General features: G+C 52.6%; 1 protein-coding gene across 1 annotated transcript; it reads left to right on the top strand.

Moving 5' to 3' along the window:
- On the top strand, nt 1–27,251 carry MAL (mal, T cell differentiation protein (MAL blood group)). Its single transcript, XM_036074846.2, has 4 exons — nt 1–189; nt 19,342–19,509; nt 20,978–21,103; nt 25,185–27,251. Exons 1-4 carry the CDS (start codon nt 97–99, stop codon nt 25,257–25,259), a joined length of 462 nt encoding a protein of 153 aa, XP_035930739.1. The 5' UTR covers nt 1–96; the 3' UTR covers nt 25,260–27,251.

The raw sequence follows: 27,251 nt of genomic DNA, 5'->3' as shown, positions 1-27,251 counted from the left end.
TAACCCGCGCGCGGGGGCGCCCGGGCCACTGGGCTCCGCAGAGCAAGCGAGCGGTCCGCGCGCGTCCAGTCCCGAGGCCGACGCCAGCACGCCCGCATGGCCCCCGCAGCGGCGTCGGGTGGCAGCACCCTGCCCAGCGGCTTCGCGGTCTTCACCACTTTCCCGGACCTGCTCTTCTTCTTCGAGTTTGTGAGTGGCTGGCGCGTCCGCGCCCGTGCCAGGGAAGGGGCGGGATGGGTGGTGGCGGCGGATCCGCAGGCTGCGCAGGTCCCCGGAGCATCGGGGTAGCGGGGCCAGGGTGAGGAAAGTCTCTCTCCTCCCACCCCACCCCCGGTCGTTTGGCCCCCTCTCTAGACAAAGGCAAGGGGGTAAACAGTGTCCAGGACCTAGACGGAAAAACCGAATTCGCAGCGTGGGTCAAATGTTGGAAGCAGGCCTGGGTCCACTGGCTGGGCGCTGGTTTCAAAGCTGCGCTCCCAGCTCGCCTCACAGGAGCCGCGCAGAGTATGCCCTTACTGGGGACCGACGTCCTTGTACAAGTGCCCAGCTTTGCCCAGGGTTAGGATTTCGTTAAAAAAAAAAAAAAAAAAATCAAAAGAAACCTGAGTGTGTATTGCCAACCGACGTCTGGAGATTGGGTTGGTGTCGTAGGAGGAGCTGAATCTGGATTATTCTCTTCTGGCCTTTCAAAGTTTCTGGCGAGTGAACGTACTTGCCACAACTTCGATCTGGAAGTAATAGAACAGGCCATCGTTTGCTGGCCACAGTCATTTTGCCCTGTGCTGCGGGTGGGGGTAAGGGAGAGGGGCTGGCCTGAGCGGTCCTGCGCCTTGGCTCACCTTGAGCAGCAGGAACTCCACGAGTCCCTCCTTGAGCTGGAGCCGCGCTGTCTCCGCCCCGAAAGCGCTTCCCACGCCCGGCTCCTAGAAAGGGGATCACTGTGTAGGGGCGCTTCAGACCGCCCTCAGCCTAAACTCCTCAGGAGGTACAGACACTTACCTGGGAGGGGGCGTGGTGTATTTACTCTGTGGGTGTGGTGCGTGGCGGCCACAGAGACTCGACTTCCCTGCACCCCCACTGCAGAGGTGGCTGCCTGGAGGGTTGGTTGGAAAGGAAAATGTCCAAACCTGACTGTTTAAAAACAGGACCCGGGCTTCTTATTGTCCGATGGGAGGCAGGAGGGTGTGAACAGCAAAGGGAGCAGGTTCTGTTCTCCCTGGATGGCTTGGGGGAAAGGGTTAAGGGGGCTGAGGTTGCCTGGGGGCACCCTATCACTGAAGTTGTGTGAGTTGAGTTGAGCCCAAACCTGGATGTATCCAGAATGACTTCAAATCCTGGAGCTAGCCAGAATTAAGGAAGTGACATCTAGAAGAAACCCTGGACACCACTAAGCCCAGCCCCATCATTTATGGATAGGGACACCCAGGCCCAGAGGGGAGGGGCTTGCATTCACTGGCACATTCTTTTCCCAAATGGCTCATCTGAGCTTCCATGCAGCAGTTAGCCTGTGCTTGCCCAAGGCTGGATTTCTGAAAAGAGCATATAGACCCTATGACTTGGGAATAAGTAATGGGTGGTTCCTTCAGAGGCTACTGCATTTACAAAGGCAGAGTTTCATAACCGAAAGAGATGATGGCTAATGGTGAGGTGTGATGGGGCAAGAGAGATTTTTAAGCAACAAATGGTCTTCCTCGTGTCTCTTAAATTGCCCTTATATAGAGTGGCTTACTCTGCCTTTGTAGCTGTTTGAGGAGCATTAAAACAAGAATCAGGAGAGTGTGTTACTTGAGCTCTAGGCAGAAGACTCTGGGGCACCATCCTCCTCTTGCCCTGACAAGAATGGGCTCAGGTGGCAGTAGGTGGTGGCAGGTGGCGGCTTCACAGAAGGGATAAGCTCCAGCGCCCTCTGCCTCCTCCTGGTATCACAGTTTAGGGGAAGGATTGCCCCTGAGGGTAGGAACAGCCCAGCCAAGCAGGGCCATCTGCTGGGTAGGGATGAGAGGATACCACCCCCAAAACCCAATAAGTGAAAGTGGAAGGCTGGGTGTGGGAAATCTCAGAACCATGGATTAGTGGAAATTTACTCCTCCCGGGGCTGTTTTGTGACCTGAGATGGTAGGGGCTTCTAGAAAAATCATTCTTTCTTGCTTGGAACACTTTCCTCTCAGCTGTTAGAAGTGATTTTTTTTTTCTCCTTAATGGCGCCTGGGTGGCTCAGTTGGTTAAGCATCTGACTCTTGGTTTTGGCTCAGGTCGCGGTCTGTGTGTCCTGGGATTGAGACCTGTCTGCGTTGGGCTCTGAGCTCAGCAGGGAGTCTGCTTGAGATTCTCTCTCTCTCTCTCTCTCTCCCTCTCCCTCTACTGCTCCCCCTGCTCATGCTCTTGCATGTGCACTCTCTATCTCTCTCTGAAATGAATAAATAAATCTTTAAAAAGGGGGGGCACCTGGGTGGCTCAGTCGGTTAAGCATCTGACTCTTGATTTCGGCTCAGGTCATGATCTCAGGGTCATGAGATCGAGGCCCACATCAAGCTCCGCGCTCAGCAGGGAGTCTGCTGGAGATTCTTTCTCTCTTCCTCTCCCTTTGCCTCTCCCCCGACTTGTGCTCCCTCTCTCTGAAATAAATAAATAAATCTTTAAAAAAAAACAAGTGATTTTTTTCTCCTTAACCTCAGCCCTGCTCCCCCCCTCCCTTCCTTCCTCCCAACTTTCCGAGAGACCTCGCATGCCCCAGTGTGTCTCTGAATCTCTTTCTTCCTCTCCAGAGTGGGGATGTACCCACAGGGTGCCAGAGAGAGCAGAAAAGAAAGCAGACACTGGTCCTTTAAGTTGTCCCCCTGCACGGGTTGTAACATTGTAGAGAGGAAGCTGTATGCCTCTTGATGTGTGGAAGGAGTAGTGAGTTAAAGAACTGTGGGAGGGTTTTTTTGTTTGGTTTTTTTTTGGTGTTTTTATTTTTTTTTTAATTTTTTATTATTATGTTAATCACCATACCTTACATCATTAGTTTTTGATGTAGTGTTCCATGATTCATTATTTGTATATAACACCCAGTGCTCCATGCAGAATGTGCCCTCTTTAATACCCATCACCAGGCTAACCCATCCTGCCACCCCCCTCCCCTCTAGAACCCTCAGTTTGTTTTTCAGAGTCCATCATCTCTCATGGTTCGTCTCCCCCTCCGATTCCCCCCCTTCATTCTTCCCCTCCTGCTATCTTCTTCTTCTTTTTTTTTTTCTTAACATATATTGCATTACTTGTTTCAGAGGTACAGATCTGTGATTCAACAGTCTTGCACAATTCACAGCGCTCACCATAGCACTGGGAGGGTTTTTTAAAATTACAGACTATTACAACTCAACAACAAAAAGACACACAAGCCAGTTAGAAAATATGCAACAAACCTGAATAGACATTTCTCCAGAAGAGCTATACAAATGGCCCATAAGCACATGAAAAGAGGTTCAGCATCATTAGTCATTAGGAAAATGGAATAAAAACCACAATGAGGTACGATTTCACGTGAAATTATGGTGATCATTATTTAAAAAAAAAAAACAAACAGAAAATAGCAAGTGTTGGCCAGGATAAAATTAGAACCCTCATACACTGCTGGTAGAAACTAACATGATTCCTCTGCTTCTGGAAAACAGTTTGGTGGTTCCTGAAAAAAGAAATTACCATATGACCCAGCAATTCCATGGCTAAATTTTTTTTGTGTGTGTGTGCTTTTTTTTTTTTTTAAGATTTTTATTTATTTATTTGAGAGAGAGAGTGAGAGAGAGAGAGAGCACAAGAAGGGGGGAGTGGGAGAGGGAGAAGCAGACTCCCTGCTGAGCAGGTAGCCCAATGCAGGACTCGATCCCGGGACTCCGGGTCATGACCTGAGCCGAAGGCAGTCGCTTAACCAACTGAGCCACCCAGGCGCCCTCCATGGCTAGATTTTTAACCAAGATAATTAAAAGCAGGAACCTGAATAGGTACATGACGTGCATGTTTGTAGCGGCCCTGTTCACAATAACCAACAGGTGGAAACAGCCCCAATTCAGTGGATGGATAGACAATCTGTGATCTATCCATACAGTGGAATATTCTCCAGCCATAGAAAGGAATGAAGTAAGTACCGGTACATGCGCAAAGTTGATAAACTCTGAAAACACTCTGCTAAGTAAAAGAAGCCAGACACCAAAGGTCATGTATGTATGGTTCCATTTATGTAAAATACCCAGAATAGGTAAATCCATTGAGACAGAACACAAAGCGGTGGTTGTCCAGGGACCGAGATGAGAGGGAGAATGGGGAAGAACTGCTTAATGGGAATGGGGTTTCCTTTTGGGGTGGTGAAAATGTTTTGGAGTTAGAGGTGGTGGTTGCACAACATCGTGAATGTATTAAATGCCATTGAACTCGTCAATTTAAGATGGTTCGTTTTATGTTATGTAGACTTCCCTTAAGTTTGTTAAAGAACAGGGGCGCCTGGGTGGCTCAGTCGTTAAGCGTCTGCCTTCGGCTCAGGTCATGATCCCAGGGTCCTGGGATCGAGCCCCGCATCGGGCTCCCTGCTCTGCGGGAAGCCTGCTTCTCTCTCTCCCACTCCCCCTGCTTGTGTTCCCTCTCTTGCTATGTCTCTCTCTGTCAAATAAATAAATAAAATCTTAAAAAAAAAAAAAAAAAGTTTGTTAAAGAACAAAAATTAAGAAATACTTCGTATTTACAGAAAAGGCACCCACATAATTATCACTTCACTTTGTCAAATCTTAATATTTGGCCTGATTTACTTTTAGTATTCAGGAAATAAACCTTTTCGGATGGCATCTAAACGCACTGGCTATTCCACGATCATCTTCTCTTCCCTCTATCCTCAGGACAATCCCTAGGCTGAACATGGTGTTCATTACTCCCAAGCAGAGTTGATTTAAACCTAGACTGCACACCTCACTATGGGTGGACTGCACGTGACATTGTTTTATATGTTTTCGCTTTATGAAAACAGTAACATCCCACAGGTTGACGCTGTTTATTTGTTCTTCTCTTGATGGAGATTTTGGCTGTTTGCAGTTTGTTGCTTTCTGCTAGCACGGATAGCCTTGCCAAGAACATTCTTGTATGTGCCCCGTTAGTTAGATATGGGGAAGTTCTTCCCAGAGCACACAGGGAGGATTTGACCTCCTGGTTCATAGGGAATGCACATCTTCCTTTTCCCAGCTGTTACCACATCGCTATGCAAAAGGATGATTCCAATGTACATGCTCCAGAAGCAGAGTTACCCGGAAGCTGATGAAGCATAATTAAGCTCAGGCCCCTTCCAAGACCCTGCCTTACTTTGTATTCTTTAATAAAGAAGGTCCTCAAATTGTACACGTTTCAAGCAAAACCTGGACCAGGCCAACTCCCACCAGCAGTGTGTGAAAGTCCCCATTGTTCCTCATCCTTGCCACATGGGGTAGCATCAGAATTTGCAATTTTCTGCTAACCCAATGGGTGTAAAATGCTTGTTATGTTTTAAATCTGTAGTCCTTTGAGTTGATTACTCACAGTTCATACTCCCATGTCTGACCTCCCCATAGCCTGGGAGTCACAGATGCCAGCGTCCAAGGCCAACAGGGTGGAGCTCCCCTCCCCTCCCAAGGCAAGGAAACTGCCCGCAGGGGCAGGGAAGGGTGGTGGCTCGGGGGAGGGGTGGGTGGGGGTGTATGGCAACCTCACCCTGGCCCAGCACCCCTACCCCAGACCTCCGAAAGCTGCAGGGCTGTGGCAGGGAGTGGAAGGCTGGCCCAACCACGTGGTGTGAGCCACACAGGCCATATTGCTGTTGTGGGCAGTGCGGTCACGGGGCACCCCAAATGGGCGGGCTCGCCGTGGAATGTCCTCTCCCAACAACTCAACCTGGGGCTTTGCCTCTGGCCTGTTCCCCTGTCCCCATCCAAGGAGGACTTCTCCTTTGGGGACCACAGTCTCTGCTTCCTCTTCCTCCTTCCCTTCTAAGCCAGGGGCTCTGTGACACTTGGTCCACCATTCACAGAACAAGATGTTAACATAGGAAGCTTTTTGTCTCAGCCCTGGCCAGGGCCAGAGGAATCTTCTCTCACAAAGTCCCAGGAGAGATGACCGCACCCCCCCACCCCCGCTTCAGAACTTGTGAAGGAAATGCCTGAAAACAGGTTATGAAACCATTAACTCAGCTCCGTCCTCCCCAGCCCATCAAAGGGAAAAGCGAAGGACAGACCGGCTGGGAGTGAAGAGAGACCCGGGGAGTGCAGAGAAGGAGGGTGAGAGTCCCGGCTCCTAGGTTGGGTGCACTTTTCGGAAGTGGGGTGGGGGAGCCCCCTGGAGTGGGTTTGCAGTTTTGATTCTCACAGTGCACTGGACACAGTAGTTACTCACAGGAGACTGTGTCTCTCTGACCCAAAGTGACTGGGCACTTTTATTATGAGAGTGACCAGACAAGTCCTGAGACCTGCCCTAGATCTTCACCTGCCTGGGGAGCAGCCGCCCTAGATCGTCCGGTGGAGAGGGTGGGGTGGGGGCAGGGCGATACAGCAGTTTTCTGGTGGGTGGTCCGCCTTCCGGTTACACTGAGAACACAGCATGAGGACTCAGAGGAACCTAATTTTTCTGAGCTGGGAGGAGACTGAGGCTGGGGGGGGAGGGGGTGGGGGGGAGGGAAGAGGGGGGAGCATAGCTTGCCCAGGTAACTCGGTCTCCAGGGTGGCACCTCTTGCAGTGACAGCAAGTCATGTCCCGGCTTCTGCCTTCACGGAAACACCCACGATGAACTTTTGCCTGCAGCAGGAAGGATCATGAAAGGGGCCCTGTCCACAGGGCAGCCCTGGGCAAGGCCTGGCTCCCTTCTTCCCTTCTCTCCCCCAGGGAGTGAAGGGGCAGCTCGGAGCCACTGGGGAGCTCCCAGCCCCTGGGTCTGCTTGTCAAAAACACACCCTGAGGGATCTGAGTCACTACATCAAGGCTGGGCCCAAGAATCTGCATTTGCTGAGCCATTGATTCAGCAAGGTTTGGAGTGGCCATAGGTAGACCAGCCCACCCCCTCGACCTCTTTTCAACTGGGGACAGGGTAGTGGAGACGGTTCTCAGTAAGAGGCCAGGGAGGGAGCCAAATGCCCTAAAGGTTCTCCTGGGCTCAAGGCAGACACCCTCCGTGCTCTTGGCCAACTTTCCCCGCTGCCCCAGCCAGGGATCGCTTCTGTAGTCCCCAGGGAGTGGGGGCTGGCCCTGCTGGACAGTGGCTGAGCTTGGCCTTCCCTGGCTGTGCCCACTGACTCCTGGCCCTGTGTCCTTGTCTTGCTTTGGGGCTCCCTCTCTTTAGAAGGGGGTAAGGGCCCTGCCTGGCTTTTCTCTTTTCCTCCTCTCTAAAGGGAGGGGAAGAATTATACATAGAGGTCTCTCAGGGGTTTGTTCTTCGAGTTGAGAAATGACTTTTCTGGTTTTTCAAGAACCAGAGGACTGCTTTGATCAGGAGTAAGTGACTTGGAGCTGTTCTCTGGAAACTGCTGAGTGCGATGATGGGGCTCAACTCCCACACGGTCACGCATATGTCATCGCAACCACCATACATCGAAAAAGGTTGCTTTTAAGCTTTCCGTAGGTCACTCCCTGGCTTGATGCAGATGGGCTAATCCCTTGGTGGTATGAGGCATCCTCTCAGTCCGAGCGCATTCAGAAGAGAGGAGGAGGATCCCAGATGCCGCTGCAGGGAAGGGGGAGTGCTCACACGCAGGTCACTTGGGTCAGGGACAAAGGCTGACTATTTGTACCTACACCTGCCATGCCCAGCAGCGGGTGGGGGAGCCCGCCGTTCTGCCAGCCTAGGCCAGTTCGCACAGCCTTTGGAACGGCTTGGCTTTGCTCTGGGATTAGGCACATTCTCAAGGAAAGGCTACGGGAGGGGACTGGACAACCTGGGGCCTACCTTGAGGTGGGATAGGGCCAGCCAGCCTGGACTGGGCCAGGGGCCGAGTCCTCATGGATTCATGGTTAAGCCCTGGCCTCCACCCCCCACGCAAGCCTGTCTGGGGCTTCCTTTTGGACTCTCAAGTATCAGTCCCCAGACATAATGTTTTGGACCAAAGGCCACCAGGAGCAGACACTAAGATCCTCCAGCAGGTGTTCTCTTCAGGGGCTGATGGACGAGAGGACAGTGAGTGAGTGGCCCCCCTTGTTCCAGAAGCACTGATGCCATGGGCAAGTAAGTGCAGGACTCCTCACAGGCTTCAGATGGTTCCTGGGGGCCTGGAGCGGGTTCCTGGTCCTCTCTGCATCGTGGGGCCCCCACCCGCCTTCTACATTCTGGTGGGAAGGTCTAGCTCCTGGTTAGCTCCTGCTGGGCTCCAGCAGCATGACTATTTCCCAGGGTAATGCACTGGCACTGATTTGTGCCACACTGAGCTGCAGGCTCTCCACCACTCCCACCTCATGCATAGCTAATGTGCTGCCCACGCTGGGGCAAAACAACTCCCTAAGGCCTGAGAAAAATATGTAGGAACTAAAAGAAAAGCCTTGTCACCAGCCATCACACACTGATATGCACGGGCAGCAGGAAGAGTCACAGCCTGTCTCAGCTGACCTGAAACTCCACACCAGAGCCCCGGATTCCTGTTAGAACGCAGTTGGGCTGGGAGCCGAGGCGGCAGGAAGAGGAAAGGGAAGGGGGGAGAGGGCAGGAGAGTACCCCCCGAAACTCCTGGATCCAAGTTTGAAAAAGGCCCTCAGAAAACCAAGGGTGCAGGCTCTAAATGGGGGGACAGTCCAGGAACGGAGCAAACAGGTGGCAGCTTCACAACTGTTAGTAGGGGTGGGGGTGGGGTGCAGCTCATGACAAGTGTCCCGTTGAGGGACCCAGGGCTGAGAACCGCAGGCCTGTGCCTACAGAAGAGGGAGTGATGTCCTTTTGCTTGTTTTTTGGTCTTAAACACAAACCTTGGTATTCTTTTCCTCTGAAAGAACAGAGCCTATTGAACAAGCGAGGGGTGGGGGAGGGGAAGCCTGCTCCGGAAGCCACCTCCCTTGCAGTTCTCTCTAGACCCAGGGCGGCTGGGAGCAGGGCGAAGGCTAATGGACTCTGTCTCCTGTTATTCGATGTTGCTGTATTCAGGGCCGTTTCCAAAGCGACCCTAGACAGGGGAGAGATTTCGGGGCGAACTGCTTGTGGGTTGCCTCGGGTAACTGCCTCACGCACGGAGGATCTGACCGAGGCTCCACAACCAGCCTGTGGGAGCGGATACTCAGCGGCTGTGAGGATGCGAGCAGGCAACTGCGCCTCAGTTTCTGCATCAATAAAATGGGGACATAATAGCACCTACCTCAGGGATTGCTGCGAGGAATAACTGAATGAGTGTCGTTTGCCCAAAGCTCTTAAAACGACACGATGCACATAGTTACTGCTCAATAGCTATTAAGTACAACTGTTATTAATTTACTAATGACTCAAACACCTGCTCTGAGATCAACCGGCCAATCCCTGCTAAAGGGGGGCAACTGCAGGATGGGGGCCGTAGGACCCATCCCGTACTACCTTTTGCCTTAGATGCCCTTGTCAGGCCGGGGGTGAGTGAGATTTGGGAGTGGGTGCGGCTGTTGCGGGCACACTGACTTGGCTCTGAGGCTGTCAAGTAGAGCACAGACGCCACCTCTGTAGGCCCTCCCAGTGCCTGCTCTGCCCGGAGCTGCCCCTGGCTAGCCTGCCGCGGTGGCCGGGGGGAAGGGGGACCGTGGCAGTCCTGTCCTGTCTTCTGCCTCAGGGGCAGGGGATGTCTTAAGCCTCTCTCACGCGCCACCCTGCCCGCTTGGTGCCAGGATGGGTGGGGAGAGCTTTGTGAATTCTCGGTGCCCGGCACCTTGCTGCATCTGTCCCCAGGGGAAGGAACCAGTTAGCAGTGGGCCTGGCATTAAGCCTTACAAAAATGATTTGTCCTCAGTGTCAATGTATCGCCATCTGGAAGGGCACTGGTTCAGGGAGAGGGCGGCCTCTGGCACAAAAGAGTGCCCCCACCTCTCCCAGCCTCCATCCTGCCCTGTGGCTGGTGATAAGCCAAACACGGTTGTATAGAGGGGCCTGACAGGAAGGGTTCCACCTTGCTTTTGCGTCTTAGGACTCTTTCCAGAACCAGCCCATAGTCCTCCGCTGGTCTCCATTTAAGGTGTTCCTTTGGCGCGGGTGGCATGGTGGGACTAAGCCCTCTATCCTTCAGGCCCAGACTTCCCCAGTGCCTCCACCGGGAAGCCCACCCTGAGAGCACCCCTTTCCTGGCACTTGGCACCTGGACGGCAGGCCCTTGCTCGGCTCTGTCTCCTGCCTGGACTGTAAGTCTGTCCGTGTCCCCAGCACAGGCAGGGCCCTCTGAAGCATTTGTTCTCATCATGCATCAGTAGGATGGGGGCTAACTTCTCATCTCCCACCCGGCTAATATGAATCACAAGAGGAGTCCCTGACTCCAAGGGCAGATGGAAGATGAAGCTGACAGTCACCAGCAATCCCCAAGAAAGAAGCCCTAGGACCCTGGAAAGAAGCCCCTGGCCCTATATGGGCAGTTCCTTCTCACTACAGAGGGTACACACCTGTTTTGTCCGTTCGCTCACTGCATTATTATCCTCATGGTGACTCCCATTAGTACCTCTTGTTTTTCTGGCACTGCAGCCACACCCATCGGGTCTAGCATTTCCCCAGATTTGCCCTTTTTACAGGTGGCTTACTGGTATTCTTCATGGAGCTTCCCGGTTTCTGTTTATCCTGCTGGGTAAAGCCCGTGGGTATAGGTGTGGTTAGGAAACTTTTCCATCCAGATGAGGACATGCTTGTCTGAATGCCCCTAGCTCTGTGGACCCGAAAGAACTTTTCATTCATTCAGGAATGGGTGACTGTCCTCTGCCCAGGGAGGGAGTGATGAGCGGCAGGTGCTTCAAGCCGAGGTCTAGTGCGTACCGTGGAAGAGATTTCCCTGGGACTTGAGGGAAGTGGGATCGTGGGCCTGGACAGGGGCCTCTTCTCAGTCCACCCCGACCCTGTTAATGTCCACTGCGGACCTGAACTCAGCCCCTATCCCTTTGAATCTCAAGTCTCTACCTCCCTCTTCACAAACTCAAGGCCCCCTGAGTTCTGGCCTTACCTCCAGAGTAGATAAAGGGACACTATCTAAGCCTGCTTTGGGAGGGATAATGGCATAATGGGTCCCCCTGGAAGGATGAATTTGTTGATGAAGGGGCCGGGAGGGCAGAGCAACTTGCATAGGTAAACTGAGTCAGGTGGCCTCAACACCACTCCTGGTGTTTGCTTTAAGAGTAGCCTCAGAGGCCAGACTCCCAATCAGCTGCCTTGTCAGTTAACAGAGGGGGCGGAGTCCACACATGGAGAATCTTCTGACCCCTCCCCGCCCCAGACACCTCCCTAGGGGGTCTGTGCAAATTGCTGGGCTCTGTCCCTGCCCTGGGCAGGGGTGTTCAGCGGGTCACCCTCCCTGGGGCCCCGACACCTTTACCAGGGCCTGACTCTGCCCTCGGTGGAGGCAGCGCTGCTCCAGGGGAGCCTGACAGCGGGATTCGAAAGGAGGGAGGGACTCCGGACGCTGGTGCGAGTCTCCGGATAAGGTCTGCCGCGGTGGCCGTACCAGCCTCAGCTCTGGCCGGGCTCAGGAGCACTGTCAGCGTCTGCTAAATGCACGGGTGACCAAACGAAGGAGGGAGGGGGTGAGCGAGGGAGCGAGTGAAGGAAGCCTCTCCTTTGACTCGCGGGGGGCTGAGCTCTTCCACACCGGGGAGGTGAGCTTCACACAAGAACCAGAGACGCTGGCATAAGCCCCACATGGGTGCTTCCTGCCATCACCACCCCTCAGAACAGGGAAAGTCCCCAGCCTGCCTCTCAGACCTGAAGAGAAGAGCCGAGGGATGTTTGGAGAAGGCTTCTGTGTTTGGGGGTCTTGTCTTGGTCTTTCCCTCTGAGCTCCCTCTGCATCTTCTCTTACCACCTGGTGCTTACGTCCTCTTGACGTCACCTTGGTGCACTTCCCTCCTCTGCAATAGCACATCCATAACCAGCCTCTACACCCCCACCCACACGCTCACTCGGACACACATGCTCCCACGCACGTGCTCTCACCCGCACACGCACGCGCGCACTCTCTACTCAACTCACAGAATGATGAATCTTTTTAGCCACCCAACCCTTAGAGCTGGTTGAGCTTCTCGTAGAGCACACGGTTACTACACTAGTCAAATCACCTACGCAACATGGCTTTCCGGCATTGCAATAAGCCCTGACTGCTCAAATAGTCCAGTGAGTACAGACAGTTCCCTCAACACAAATTGAGGTTACTGTGGGGCGCCTGGGTGGCTCAGTGGGTTAAGCGACTGCCTTCGGCGCAGGTCATGATCCTGGAGTCCCGGGATCGAGTCCCGCATCGGGCTCCCTGCTCAGCGGGGAGTCTGCTTCTCCCTCTGACCCTCCCCCCTCTCATGTGCTCTCTCTCTCTCTCTCATTCTCTCTCTCAAATAAATAAATAAAATCTTAAAAAAAAAATTGAGGTTACTGTTCCTGGTGGCCTCGAGAGAGCACCAAAGGGCTCAGAGCTCACGGCAGCTGGGACCAGCTCACGGCAGCTGGGACCCGCCTCATCTGGGGTGGCCATCTTCCTTTTCCTTCCTGGGGAGATGATCTATGGCCTCTCACAAAGTGGCGGGGCAGCCTAGCGTTGGGTGCACCGTCTGCGTTCTGTAACTAGTTTCCTTTGCTTCTCGAGAGTTCAGATTACACACTCCTGTTCACATGTGCCTTCAGGAAACCCACACCATGCCCTCGGAGCCGTTGGGAATTCTGACGCTGGACCCCAAGGCGCCACACTACCAAGTGTGTATGTGGGAAGCCCTGCCAGGGAAATCCTCTTTAGTTCACACCTTGACTTGTGACTGGGAAAGTATCTGCTTGTGAAGACCCTAAGTAAAATGGAGCCCCAGAAAAGATATCCAGAGAATTTGAGCGATTCTCCTGCATTGACCTCAGATATCCCAGCTGTGCAGGAAAAACACTGGGCGATTGTGGATGCAGAGCTCTTTCAGCCCGGCACATGCAGTGGAAACACCACACAAATCTCAAGAATGTGCTGGAGGATTCCTTTTCCCCCTTTTGTAACCAAGGCTCATTGTTTGAAGGAAGGCTCTCTCCTTTTTTAATGTCCTTTATGTTTCCTTCCACAGAGGCGGACACATTTTTCTCAACTTTTGATTTCTGGGAGATCATCTGTTTTTCTTTCTGATGTTTTTTTTTTTTTTTTTTAAGATTTTTTATTTATTTATTTGACAGAGAGAGACAGTGAGAGAGGGAACACAAGCAGGCGGAGTGGGAGAGGGAGAAGCAGGCTTCCCGCTGATCAGGGAGCCCGATGCGGGGCTCGATCCCAGGACCCTGGGATCATGACCTGAGCAGAAGGCAGACACTTAACGACTGAGCCACCCAGGTGCCCCCTCCTTTCTGATGTTTTTGAAGTTACTTTTAAATTCTAGGTCCCAATACTGTTTGCAGTGGATAACTGTGCATGTGGAGATCCTAGACCTACTGGAATTTTCACACGGTTACAGTTGAGAGAGCAAGCGCTCAGGCGCTCACCATGTGCCAGGCACTCCGCAGACATAACCCCATTTCACTCCAACCCCATGGGGTGGGCACTGTTGTTATCGCTGTTTTGCAAATAGGGAACAGAGAGGTTAAGTAACGTGCCAGAAACAACGGGCCACCCAGCTAGTAAGTGGCAGAGGTGAGATTGAAACCTGGTAGCTCAGGTTCCAAAGTCTACACCCTTCACCATGCTAGCCTGCCTCCTGTGGATTAATTCAGAAAGAAAAAATTGAGAACCTTCTCTAAGTTTACACAAGAGCTCCCTCAAAGACTATCCCCTGAGGAAACTTTTTTTACAAAAATCATTTGATTGGGCAGGCCCAAATATAAACTCTTGAAGTCTTTGGAATTTTTCAGTCTGGTTTTGTGTATTACCCCTGGTTCCTAGAGAACCTCAACTCTGCTCAGTATCCCAAACTGGGTGGTTTCCAGTCCTCAAACACCAGGGGCAAGGGCCTCAGATCACCAGCTCATTCCCCTTCACAGACACTCGGACTACATCCCTGCATCTGGAGGATGCCCAACGACGAGCTAATCTCACATTCAAGGCAAGACAGGGATTGAAGCTTGAGGAGAGGAGAGGAGAGGAAGCTTTGCACCGAGAGCCCAGTTGGGACCTGGAGAGGTTGCCTCAGTGGGCATCGCTGGACCACCGAGTGGGCATTGGAGACAGGAGCCAGTTCTTATTCTGTTTGACAGGAATTACTAGGACATAATCCAAGGGCTTTTGTTATGGAAACACGTTCTAAGGCTTTCAGCAAACAGCCTGGGATGTCTGTTCCATGTGCTGTAACTCTACTTCTCTCCACTGGAGTCAGATCGCAGGCATTGGTGTCCCAGACAATTCTAGCGTAGAGTGAGGGCTGCAAACCATGGTGTTAGCTCAGACCCACCACACCCACCACCATTTTCCAGCTTGGGGTTCTGGGCCGCACCAAGAGAGCTCAGCGCAGATCATTCTCAGGCCACCCAACTTAGAGACTGTTCCCGGTCTCTATTATGGAGGACGGTGACCTGGTGTAGGCAGGGGGTAGTGGGGAGTCCGGCCTGTTGACAGAGATGAACAGAAACTGGGGTCATGCCTCCACTTGGATGACTAATGTTTCCAAATGATTGCCTCGGAGCACTTGCTGCTGGGGAGCTGGGAGCCGCGTGGAGTTTTCTTTACAAAGGGAAATGCATGAACCCTCACCTACGCCCTTCTCTTGACAAGTATTTGGCCAGTGGGGTCCTGAGGTCAGGAAGGGGTGGACTGCTCCCTGCCCAGGATGCCTTATCTCCCCGGGTTTGGATGCTATGCTTGTTCTGTTTGCTCTCTGCACACTTAGTAGGTGGAGTGGGGCAGGCACTGGCTTTGTCCCATGATTCACACTGAACCCCAGCTTGCCATGGAGCGGGGCCTTAAAGGCCTTCACGCTGGCCCAGAGATCAGTTCGGTCTCGAGTGTGGTCCCCGTTGAGCCCCATCTTCAGCCACCCCTCCCCCTCACTGCCTAGCTTATGCCCAGCTCTCTGGCCTTCTGAAGCCCTCACTGCTGCTTCCGCAGCCTCTGGACTTGGCCTGTTTATATTATATTATATTATATTATATTATATCATATCATATATTATTATTATATACTCCTTCCTCGCCCTGGAAAGCCACTCCTTGACCTTTCGGCCCGGTAAACCAGTTAGTCCAACCGTCCCTTTGAGACTTGATCGGGGCCCTGCACAGTCCGGGCAATCGTCCTGCCTTGTAGACTGGCTGCCTCTGCATGTCTGAGGGCTGCTGGCCTCGCGGGTGAACCGCGTCTCAGCCCAGTGGTGGGCTGGTGCTGGGCTCCGCGCCAGAAGCTCCACACTCACATCCCTCGCGTCAACCAGTGTGCGCCAGCCCGCCACGCGGAGACGCCGCTGCAAACTGCCGTTTGTGGACGAGGAGGCTGACGCCCAGGGCCCTGCCTCACGCTACAGCCCCGCGCAGCGGCTTGGCCGGGGGGGCCCCTCGCAGGGCTCGGGAGCCGCGGCGGCTGCGCAGACGCGCGTGGTGCCGGGGCCGGCGGAGCCTTCACGCATGCGCAGCTCGTACAGCTGTGGCCACTTCCAAAGGGCACCTGCGCCGGCTTCTCACAGCCGCGGTGCCTGTGTCCAGGGCGCTGCTCCCAGGCCTCTAGCTGGGAATAGACTCCTCGGCACAGGCCCGTCTTTTTTCACTTACCCCTCCTGTCCTCACGGTTGTTCTGCCCCCATCTCAAACCCCCCTCCCAGGCGGAACCCGTTGGGCAGGGCTGTGAGGGGTAGAGGACAGGCCCCTGCCAGTCTTCTGGGAGCAAAACCCCCGGGTTTTAATCATTTCATCTGTGCTGAGGACATGACGTTCACATGATGTGTAGCTTCAAATACATTCCAGGGACAGCCTGGGCTGGTGGCGTGCTTCCTTCGGGAACGTTCCTGGGAACCCGTGGCTCCTCAGCTGTTTGCGGCTTGGACGCTCCAGAAAATGAGACACATTCACTCAGTGTCCCCCCAGATGGTGGGGGTCGGAATGGGCCAGTGGGGTGTGCTGTGATGGTAGAGCTATTTTCTAAAAGTCCCCTTGAGAGGGAATTTCTCACCTTGAAAGACATGATGCTAAAGGAAAGAAGCCAGTCATAAAAGCCCATCTTTTATTATATGATTCAACTCATGTGAAAATTCGGAATAGTATGATCTAGAGACAGGAAGTAGGTTGATTAGTGGTCACTTAGGGATGGGACGGAGGGAGGGAAGCGAGCGAGAGCTAGCTAAAGGGTACGGGGTTTCTTTGGAGGTGATGAAAAGGTCCTAAAGTTGGTCTGGAGATGATGATGGCACATACTGTAAATATCCTCAAACCATTGAATTTTACAATTTAAATAGGCAAGTTGTCTAGTACATGAATTATATCTCATTAAAGCTGTGACAGAGAGAGAGAGAATTGCTTCCCACCATCTTACTATGAAACTTGCTGCTATAGACAAACCGTGCAAAGAAATAATTGTTAAAAGGACCTTGGCAAGGTCGTAGACCCAAAGGCAGGATAGGTCCTGAGGTCTGCCGGGGGCAGGGGCTGGGATTGAGTCCAGGGTGGGCTTTGCTCCTATGGACAGGTATTCTTACCATGGACTCTAGGAGTCTGAGAGAGAGAGAGAGAATGCATTTTCCAGGGAGCTGGAACATAGCTCCATCAGACTGGTAAAAGCACACACCCGAAGCAGATCAAGTGTCCAGATGAACCCTGAAGCTTCCCTCTGCACTGGGTACCAGAAGCTCAGCATCGAAACTGGGGCCACTTCTAGCTAGTGCATGCTCCAGACTCTACGGCAGGCGCTCCGGGCCGTGGCTTCACTCTGACTTCCCCTTCTTTCTCCTGCCTGTGATTCCCGACCAAGCCCCACAGGGAGAAACTCAGCTGACAGAGGTAAAGTTACAGGAGTCTGGAGAGCAGCTTGAGAGCCATGTTCTCAGATTTTGCCATTTCCTGGTACCACCTGTGCATTAATTTACCCCATAAGGTTTTTAGTTAATTTTGTCCAAAATAACTGTATCACTACCTTAAAAATAAAAACAGTGTCATTGCCCACCTTTGCCAGCCCATTCCGGGAGCCCATCCTCTAAGGGAGTTCCAAATCCCTGGCTCAACCCTGAGCTCTTCTTGCCTTAGAAACCAAAGAGTGAAAAAGAGAATCATTTTTCCCAGTGTGGTGTTCGGTGCCCATCAATACCATGTCCACTGGCTGCCCACGAGCACCTCCGGGCCGCTGGGTCCCCGCAGGATTCCCTAACGCAAGGCTCTGCCCTCCACACACAACGCATAAATCATTCCAGTTTGCCCATACCCACCTGACGGGAGCCCCTGAAGGCCGGTTAACTAACTCAGACACTGCCGCACAGCTGGACAGGTGTCTCACACCCAGGAGTTAACTGTGAGCAAGGGGAACCTCGCCCCCTCCATCACCTGGTCAGGGATAGTGCCGTTTTGTAACTAACCAAGTACACCTGGGTGCTGCCAGGGAGAAGGAAGGGCAGGGCTCCCTGAGAGCATACGAGGGAACCTAACTGAGATGGCTCCTCCTTGGATGGTCACCTGGCGCCCAGGTAAAGGGCGCTCCAGAGAGGAGCATCCCAGGCCCTTGCCTCTGCCCTCCAGACAGGCATGTCCCCTTCTCCTGCTTCTCCAGGCCACGCTCGGCCATGTTCTCAGCCGCCAGCACGTTCGTGTCCCTTTGCCAGGGCCCGTGATGGAGAAGGCCAAGTCATCTGTGCGATCTTAGAGGCAGCTATGGAGGAGATGCACACACACTCAGATCGGGTGCTACGGGGCTCTAAGGATTTTTGTTTAACTGTTTTATTGAACTGTTTGCTCCAATGACTGCAAGTTGTCAAATGTGTCCCAGCGCCTCTGCCAGTGTCTTCACGGACCCTCGGATTCGACAGGAGAGGAAGTGCTCTAGTCCGAGATGCCCAGATCTGAGTCATTAGGCCCAGCTTTGTTTTGATAACCCCGGTTTCTTCATTGCTCTGATTTTTCTACTCAAATGTGATTCCATCCTGAAGCTTGTCAGCTGAGAGGCTCAGAGAGCACCTGTGAGGATGGCGGGCTCTTGCCCAGCAGGTGGTCAGCAGGTGCAGGAGAGGGAGCCCAGGCACCACTTGAGGTCACACCATAGGGGATGTACGGCTGGGAAGGCAGCCTGTCCTCGGCCCCTAGATGCTCCGAAGGACCTTGGAGACCTTTGGCCACAGAGCCCTCTCCACCTGTGTCCCAGCCTTTCCAAGCACAGTCCTTACCTAGGTGGGGGATGGTGGAGGACACTGAGCTGCCTTCCCGGGGATGAGGAGGGAGAGGGAAGAGAAGACAATCCCAGCTTCAATATGTGTGCCTTTGTCCTCAGGGAGCCAGGACTGTGGCCTCAGGGCGGTGTTATGATTCCTATGCTGTCCTGCACTCCTCTTTGAAAACATGGGGCTCCCTGAGCCTTCAGACACCAACAGGGGCTTCTTCCGGATAACAACAGGGAAATGCTTCTCTCACACCAGTCCTAGGCCACCCGAGGAGGTGAGGAGGCGGGCTGACCTCTCCATCCCAGCCCGGACCCCAGTAGTCAGAGCACTTCCTGGACTTGGGATTTAAGGGGTCAAATAAAAAAAAAATTATGCTTATGACGTAGTGTGGTCGATTATTTTGCCAAGTAAAGACCAAAAGAATCTGCTAGTCACTAACCTTTCATGAAAGGAAAGATATTTTAATGTCAAAATATTAGGGATTTAATCTAGGATAAAACCTCAGAAGAATGATAATACTGGAGGAGATAAGTCCTTTCTTGGGATGACAAATTACTTAGCGTCCATGTGCCTCAGTTTCCCCATCTGACAAACGGGTCAGTACCTCGTCCGTAGGATTGTTATGAGAATTAACTGAGTTAATATTTGCAAAGCGCTTAGGACGGTGCCTGGCATATAAGTGTGTGATATACGTTTTTGTTAAATACAAAATTAAAATTGCATTTAAAACGTGAATAAAGGCAAGCAAGCAGGGGATTGGACTGAGACTGGCAATGCAGGCAGAAAGAGTGGTTTTTGGTGAGGAAAATGCCCACTGCCATTCTCTGGCTCCTTCCTGTTTTTCTGCCCCTAATGCCTCAGCATGACGCTGGGTCTGGCCCTTCCCAGGTGCGGACTCTCCTGCTCTGATGCTCACTCCTGCCCTCCTTCCCTCTGTAGGTCTTCGGGGGCCTGGTGTGGATCCTGGTCGCCTCGTCCCTGGTGCCCATCCCCCTGATCCAGGGCTGGGTGATGTTTGTGTCCGTGTTCTGCTTCCTGGCCACAACAACCCTGCTTGTCCTGTACATAATTGGTGCCCACGGCGGGGAGACTTCCTGGGTCACCCTGGTGAGTCACAGCCCGGAATGTTTGAGGTGGGCGGGTGGGTATTGGACCCTCTCCCCTGGCAGGCTGGCCTTTCCAGTGCTGGGTGAGGCTGTCCCATCGATGCCTCCTAGCCCCGTTCCCAGGCTGAGCTGGCCAGGCCTTTGGCTCTGAGCTCTCCCCAGCAGCCCAGGGCTCCCCACAGCAGGGAGGTCAGGAGGAGGTGAAGGCAGAGGTTGATTGTCGCTGCCTGATTCCCATTGGGCCTGCTCTGCTTTCTCCTGCATGACTGCCTTTTTCATGGATAACCAGCAGCCCAACCCCCCCCCCCCCCCCCGCACCACCACCTGCACCTGCCAGGTGCCTGCTCGTGTCTCCCAACATCCAGGAGAGCTGGTTTCCATCTTAGGAGGGGGCAGGGACCCGGGGGCTGGCCTTGGCTGCCCAGTGTGAGGCTAGGCTTCCTGGCCAGTGCCCAGTGATGGCCTTCTAAGCAGGGTCCCCAGAGAAGAACTTGGAGGCGGCAGAGGGATGGCCTGTGGTCCTAATTCTGCATAAGTTCTGCCTTGAGGTCCTTGAAGGGAGTAAAACTTACACATGGGACACCTGCCTTTTACCTATGGCAGAAGGGGGCAGGGCCATTCGGTGAGGCCTCTACTCTCAAAAGGCCTCCTACTTAGACTTTTTTTTTTAAGTTTTTTTTTTTTTTTTTAAGATTTTATTTGAGAGAGAGTGTGAGAGCACAAGCAGGGGGAGCGGCAGAGGGAGAGGGAGAAGCAGACTTCCCACTGAGCAGGGAGCCCAACTCGGGGCTCAATCCCAGGATCCCTGGACTCCGGGACCCTGGGATCATGACCTGAGTCGGAGGCAGACACTTAACCTACTGAGCCACCTAGGCACCCCCTACTTAGACTTTCGAAATCACCTCCAAATTACAGCTACTCAAAAGCCCATTCTAGTACTTTTTTGCCTTTAAACATACCTGGAGCTCCCCCACCCAAGAAAAACCAAAGACTAACAAGACAAAAGCACAGTGGGAATGGCCTGGGCCTCTCTCACCCTGCCCTGGCCACTGAGGCCACATCTGAACTGGGACTGTGACCACCTAGGGGATGCTTCTCAGGGCCAGAGCCCATCTCTACCTGTTAGATTCCAGGCTGCCCCTCCTGACCCCCATCTCTTCCTTGATCCCACCTCAAGGGAAAGCAGAGTGCCTTCTCTCCTGAAGTCCTGACTCTGGCCCCCACACCAGTGAGATAGAAGCATCTGGGCAGTGCTGGTTACACATGCTCTGTGAAGAGGGGGCCTGGGTGTGGTGTTGGGTGGACGGGGCAAGGGTCGGGGCGGGAAGGCCCTTCTTTCCCAAAGGAAGGGGCAGAAGATGAGGGCAGGAGCTGAGCCATGCCAGGAGGGGACAAGGGGAGGGAGGGGAGACAGACCTTGCTAAGACCGCAGCTGTCCCCCTCTCTGACGGCCCCTTTCGACCCTACAGGATGCAGCCTACCACTGTGTCGCTGCCCTGTTTTACCTCAGCGCCTCTGTCCTGGAAGCTCTGGCCACCATCGGGATGCAGGAGGGCTACACCTATAAACAGTACCACGAGAACATCTCTGCTGTGGTGAGTGTCCTGGGCCCCTTGCCCCTGGGCCCAGCCCTCCCCCCACCCCGCCCACTGATAGAGGGTCAGCAGAAGGGCCCTCCCCTCTCTTTTTACTTCACTGACTTCTGCAGAAATAAAGCCCTGAGAAAGCCCTGGAGAAGGGAGCTGACGTGCCCCAGCTGCCCTGAGCCCTCCGGTCCGTACCGTGCTGCGCAGGCCTGGACTGGCCCGGGGGTCCGCGCCTGGGTGGGCTTGGCCAAAGGGAAATGACCGCGAGTGTCCAGCACTGTCTGAGCTCTCCACGAAGGATCTTATTTAACTCTCCCAATAGCACTAAGATGTAGGCGCTCTTATTAAACCCATTTCACAGATGCAGAACCAGGGCACTGAGACTGTGGCTACCTTGCTCCAAGAGGGCCAGGAATTGTTGGTGTCCAGGGCAGGTGCTCTGTCACCACACTCTTAGCACCCGTTTGGAGCAGTGAGTCTGGCCACGTGGGTCTCCTGGCTCTCCCTGAGTGGTCTTCCCTCCAAGCACATGGTCAGGCTCAGGGAAGCACTGAGGCCACAGATGGAAAATCGAGTGGCCAGCTTCAGGGCTGGGGCTGTGAAAAAGCTTTTCTGGGCCCAGCGTGTCCAGACCCCTCGGCTGTGCGTAGTCGTTGCTGCTGTTAGGCCTTCAGCTCTTCGTGACGATGCTTCCTGCCCGGCAGCTCTGAGAACCTGCTGTAGCAGGAGGGGCTGGAGCTCACACCTCCACCATTTCCTTGAGCAGTTACCTCAGTTTGCTCATCTGTGAAATGAGCCCGTGGCTCCTGTCCGACTCCCTCAGAACTACAGAGATGTTAAATGCCTTTCTCCGAGGTCTCACAGCGAGCAATGGGGGGCCTGGGGGCTTGAGCCTCATTCACTCCGTCGGCAGAACAAATGGGGGTACCTGCCGTGTGTGACCAGAGTGCACGGTGCATGCGGGCCTCTGGACCCTGAAAGAGGCGTTCTCCCAACTGTGGGGTCAGACCCATTGGTGGACTTCAAGATTATAACCCAGATTTTCTTTTTAATGGAATGAATCAGAATGACAGAGAGTAGAGAATGTTTTGATTCATAAAACCTTTTTCCAGAGCTCTGCACGTGTGGGCTCCCACCAGCATGCGAACTCACAATATCAGATGTATTTCTCACCACTTAAAAAATATGAAAGAGGTTCAGGAAGTAGCACTCCTGAGATTTCTAGAAGTCGACATGTGGATTATACAAATCCTGAGGTCAAATGGGATGATCGATCACAAGATTCCAGCTCCAGGTGCCAAAACTGTGCCATCCCCACTTTTTGGAAAGAGTAGAGCAGACGCTGAGAGAAAACCCACAGGGAGGGGCACTGTTGGGCTCTAGGAAAAGATTTGGCAGGGGTGTTCTTCCTGCTCCCTGAGAGAGGGGTCTGGAGGAAAGTTCCTGAAAGCCTTCGGGTCCCTAAGGGCCATCCCCTGCCCCAAAGAAGACACATGTTCCCCTTAAGTTCCCAGCCTACTCTCCAGTTCCATAAATATGGCCACTTCTGGTCCCTGGCACCCCCTCAAATGTCCCACAATGTGGGAATGTCTCCCAATTTGGCTCATCTCCCAAGATGGCTGGTTTCTAAATAGGAACACAGCCAGGTGGCACCTTGGTTGTTCTTCCTTCCCTTGGGAGGCTGGTAACCTGCCTCCTCTGTCATCCTTCACACCTCACCCTATCCCAACCCGGGAAGCCTTCTCTCCGAACAGACATCAGCAGCAAGGCATCTGACAACAACTTCCATAAAACTATTGCAGATGACAGTTGTGAAATGCACGTGGAATGTGGCTAGCAGGGAACAAGCCAGTTAGGGTGAATGACTGCCTCTTTCCGGCAGAGAGATCTCTAGTTGAGAACCACTGTGATCTACTGTGTTCCAACTTCCCTCTTTTTCTTCTTACCGAAATGCCACATACATCCAGAGAAGTGAGCAGGTTGCAAGTGTACAGATGGGTAAATTTCCATCAAGTGAACTCCTCTGTGTTACAAGCATCCACACTGAGAAATAGAACATAATGACTGGCTCCCAGGGTCCCCTCGCCCCGCCGCTATCACTGCACCCACACGAAGGGTACCAGCCTCCTGATCTCTAGCTGCCTAGTTCAACTGTCCCTGCTTTTGAACTTTGTGTAAATGGAGTCATGCAATGTGCATTCTTTTATGTCTGGCTTCTTTCTCTCAACCTTAGGGCTGTGAGGCTCATCCACATTTTTGGGTGGAGGTGTAGAGTGTTCACTCTCACTGTCTAGCGTTCCACTGATGACTACACCAACATCTATTTATCCACGCCGCAGTTGATCATGTCCCCCCATTTTTGTTAGTTGAATTAGACATACATGGGCATGCCCAGGCCAAGTCGGGAGTGCGAGAATCAAGAATGAAAATGTTGCCAGCAGGCCAATGCCCTGGGCCAAAGGTCATGTATGAGCCTGGTTCAATGTAAAGTCACGCCTTTCTATTCAAAATATCAGCCATATCCGTGCGTGGGGGAGACCCTGCCCAACCACAGCAAGCCTTTCCCGAGTCCTGGGGGTAGCCAGCCAGGGGAGTGGGGAGGCACCTCAAGACCTTCTCCCATGCATTCCTGGCCTTTGGAAGCATCTGGCCTGCCGCTCTCTCCTCCATGTTACTTGTTGGAGCTGCCTCAAAAGCTAAGCTTCTCCCTCTCTCCTTTGCTGGCAGCAGAGAGTCTATACCAGAGGGATCCCTGGGATTGGTGAGAACGGAGAGGGCAGCTGGAAATGTGTGCAGGAATCTGGAATAGCAATAATGGCAGCCATTTAGGGAGGGGGTTTCTGAAGGCCCAAGTATATGCATTCATGTCCCTGGCTCTCAGGGTCCCCAGTGTGCCATTGCTTGACCTCCCTTGGAGAGTAAATGTCTATTTCCTGCTACTCCGGGGACATCGGAGGTGCTCCTGCCAATGATTCTCACTGGGTCTGGAATTCCCCAGACAATAAACTGCTCCCATCGGACAGGGAGAGGTGGGGTTTTTTTTGGGGGGGGGTGCTGCTCACTCACATACAACCGCTCCTTTTAGACGGTGTTACCGGATGAGTGCTCTGAAATTTGTTATTAAATAACTCGGCTTACTCATCGCCCCTGGCCAATGAGGGTGAAGGGTTTGCCCATGTGTGGAGGCAGGGAGAGATCAGGTATGAGGACTGCTGGTGTTTATGGGCATTTTCGAGAGTCATGGAACCGTAGCTGCCCTAATGTCGTGCCTGGGTTGGAAACTGTTGACCCCACACCCAAGGTCACAAATCCAGGTGCAGATATTTGACTTGGGGGCAGGCAAGCCTTCAGGGAGACCAGCCACCCAGAGCAGGTGATAGGAATAGATGGGGCCCACGTGAACACAAGTCAGGGCTTTGACAGGGACAAAGGGACCATTTGCCCCATTTCCAGGGCCTTTGTTCCCAGCTTCAAAACACTGACTGGATCTTTCCAACAGCTTTCTGAGTAAGCCCCCCTCCTTTTTGCTAAAGCGCCAATCCCTTGTCCCCATCCCAGTCCCTCACTTCCCGTGAGCCTGACACCCTTGCCCACGCTTGTGAAATTAAGATTCCTGGAATAAAATTCTGGTGGGGGTCTGAGGATGACCAGCCATCAACAGGACCTTAACCAGAGCCAGCAAACTCACGCGTTTATATTCTCTTAGCCAAGAGAATATGGGCTCTGCCCTTACTGGTGTGGGGGGAGGATGTTTTCCATGGAGAGCAGTGTCATTTGAGGGGTCTCTGAGGGCCTCCATTTGTAGTTGGGTCACACCAGCACGATGACGTGTGGTGGCAGATAGTTGACCTTGCACACCAAGTCCTGTGGATCGGTGGGTCACCTTGAGCTCTGTGCTGAGAGCATTCTGGGGCCACATCTGGGCTCAGCAGGAAAAGATGTCTGCGGGAAGGATGGGAAGCAGGGGCAGCCCACACCCTTTCGGGCCGTCGACCCCGAGCACCGTGCCCATGGCCAGTTCAATGTGGACAGCCCACAAGTTGCCATCTCCCCATGCACCCCCATTAATCCTTGTTTGTCTTGGTTTCAGGTGTTTTCATACGTGGCCACTCTGCTGTATGTGGTCCATGCAGTGTTTTCTTTAATCAGATGGAAGTCTTCATAAAGCCGCAGAACTTTTGCTGAAAACTCAGACGGTGTTCACTGATCAGCCCGCCTTCCAGCATAACATTTTAGAATGCACAAATACTCCCAATGGTGGAAAAAAGAAAACAAAAAGCAACGCTCTGTTTCTTGTGGGTGTTATGTTTACTCTCCCATATACCTTCATGTCAGGGTTGGGGGCTTGCTGTGTTTAATCTCCAACGACTGAGCTGTCTTTCTAGAGTCATTTTCTGTTTGTGACAGAGGGCTGTTGCGGTGGGAAATGGGGACTGCGACCGTGAAACCAAGATCCCCTGCTGACCCCTGGACCAGATCTTGAGAACTGTCTGTTGGAATTTTCCACAAGCTCTCTTGAGTACCCATCCTGGGGCTCGTTTCCAAGTCTTCATGGATAGTCTACCTGTCCTGGGGAGTAAAGCTCACCCAACAAGTATCTGCAGATGTCCACAGTGGAAGATGATAAACCTTTGAAATACTTTATAAAGTGCCTTTATGCTCAGTACTTTTGTGGGGTGTTTGGGGGGTTTTGTTTTTAATTTCCCAGTATCAGGGACTCCATCACTTCAGCTTTCTTCCTGAGGAATCCTTTGGCTCAGACGGAATCTCTAAAGGCAGCATCAAATGGCAGTTCACATGACAGCTGCGTAAGCTCGGCCACCACACTGCCAGGGAGCCCGTCACTGGGTATCCCACCCTCCCCAGCTACCACGCTTGTCAGGTGGCTTTGCCCTCTCTGGAAACTTGACAAGTACCAGCCCGGGGGACCCCTTCTTTCTAATGGAACATAGACCCCCTACAAGACAAAGGGGTCTGTGCTCATTAGAAAGTCCTTAAGCCAGGGGACACCTGGGTGGCTCAGTCAGTTAAGCATCCGATTCTTGATCACTGCTCAGGTCTTGATCTCAGGGTCATGAGTTCAAGCCCCACATTGGGCTCCACGCTGGGTGTGGCGCCTACTTAAAAAAAAAAAAAAGTCCTTAAGCCAAAAGAAAACAAGGTGCAAAAGTTTCTTCTCACTCCTCGTGAAGCTGATCGGAAATTCTCTGGGCAGTGTGCTTTGTGCTTGTTCCAGTTAGGGATGAGGGTAATAAACTGTTTTTTAGAATTTCCTTGGGCCACTCCCAAGGAGAGCAAGACGACCAGACTACTGAGGGAATGGAAGTAAGAGGACAAGAGGTGAGTGCCATGTTTTAGGTGTGGATGTCTGGATTGAAAGGAGAGGGGGCAGTTAGGAAGGAGGGCGCTCAGTTAGGAATCAATCCTGAAAGCCCAGTTTCCATTTTAAAATGCTGCTTTGTCCCTTTGCTCAGAGAATTTAATGATATTCCACAGCTGGGCACCAAATAGGTGCCTCAAAAACCTCCCAGCTATGGAAGTCTACAGGCGGAGGCTGGACGACCTCTTGCTAGTGGCCACATAGAACGAAGATTCAAGCCTCGGGCAGAGGTTTAGCAAGCTGACATTTACTCCCCTTCCCACTTGGGGACGTCTTGACTAAATGGGGTCTCAGTGGTATTTTCAGGAGATCCTTTATGATCCCAGGGTAATTGTACCAGAAAAAGGCCACTTTTAGTGAATCCACTTTAAACAAAATTGAAGTAAATATTTCATAGTAAATTAGGAGCAAAAAGTTTGATTGAGGCTTTATCCTGAAAAAGTACACATTAAAAATCAGGAAGAAATGATAGGAAGTTTGTTGTGTGTTTAACAAAATTTGCAATCAAGTGCTGATTGAGGGAAGGGGCATTTTATTCCCCACAAAACTGCCTGTTTGCATGCTGCTGAGCCAGAAACACGATGCCAATGGAGGAGCATTTTTGGCCCCCATCAAAAAAGAGAAACCGAAGGCTTGCTTAAATTTCCCAAAGGTTCCTCAGTGTTTTGGAATTTTAATCATTCTCTTTAAAGGAATCTTGATTTGTTCTTTCTCTTTTCTCCTTTTCATGTGCAAACTGGTCTAACAATAAAATGGATAAAATCCGTATTCCTCCAA

This window comes from Halichoerus grypus, chromosome 10 (genome assembly GCF_964656455.1).
Source record: "Halichoerus grypus chromosome 10, mHalGry1.hap1.1, whole genome shotgun sequence".
NCBI classification, from domain to species: Eukaryota; Metazoa; Chordata; class Mammalia; order Carnivora; family Phocidae; genus Halichoerus; species Halichoerus grypus.
The sequence above is the reverse complement of the archived record's forward strand: the minus strand, read 5'-3'. Positions and strand labels throughout refer to the sequence as shown.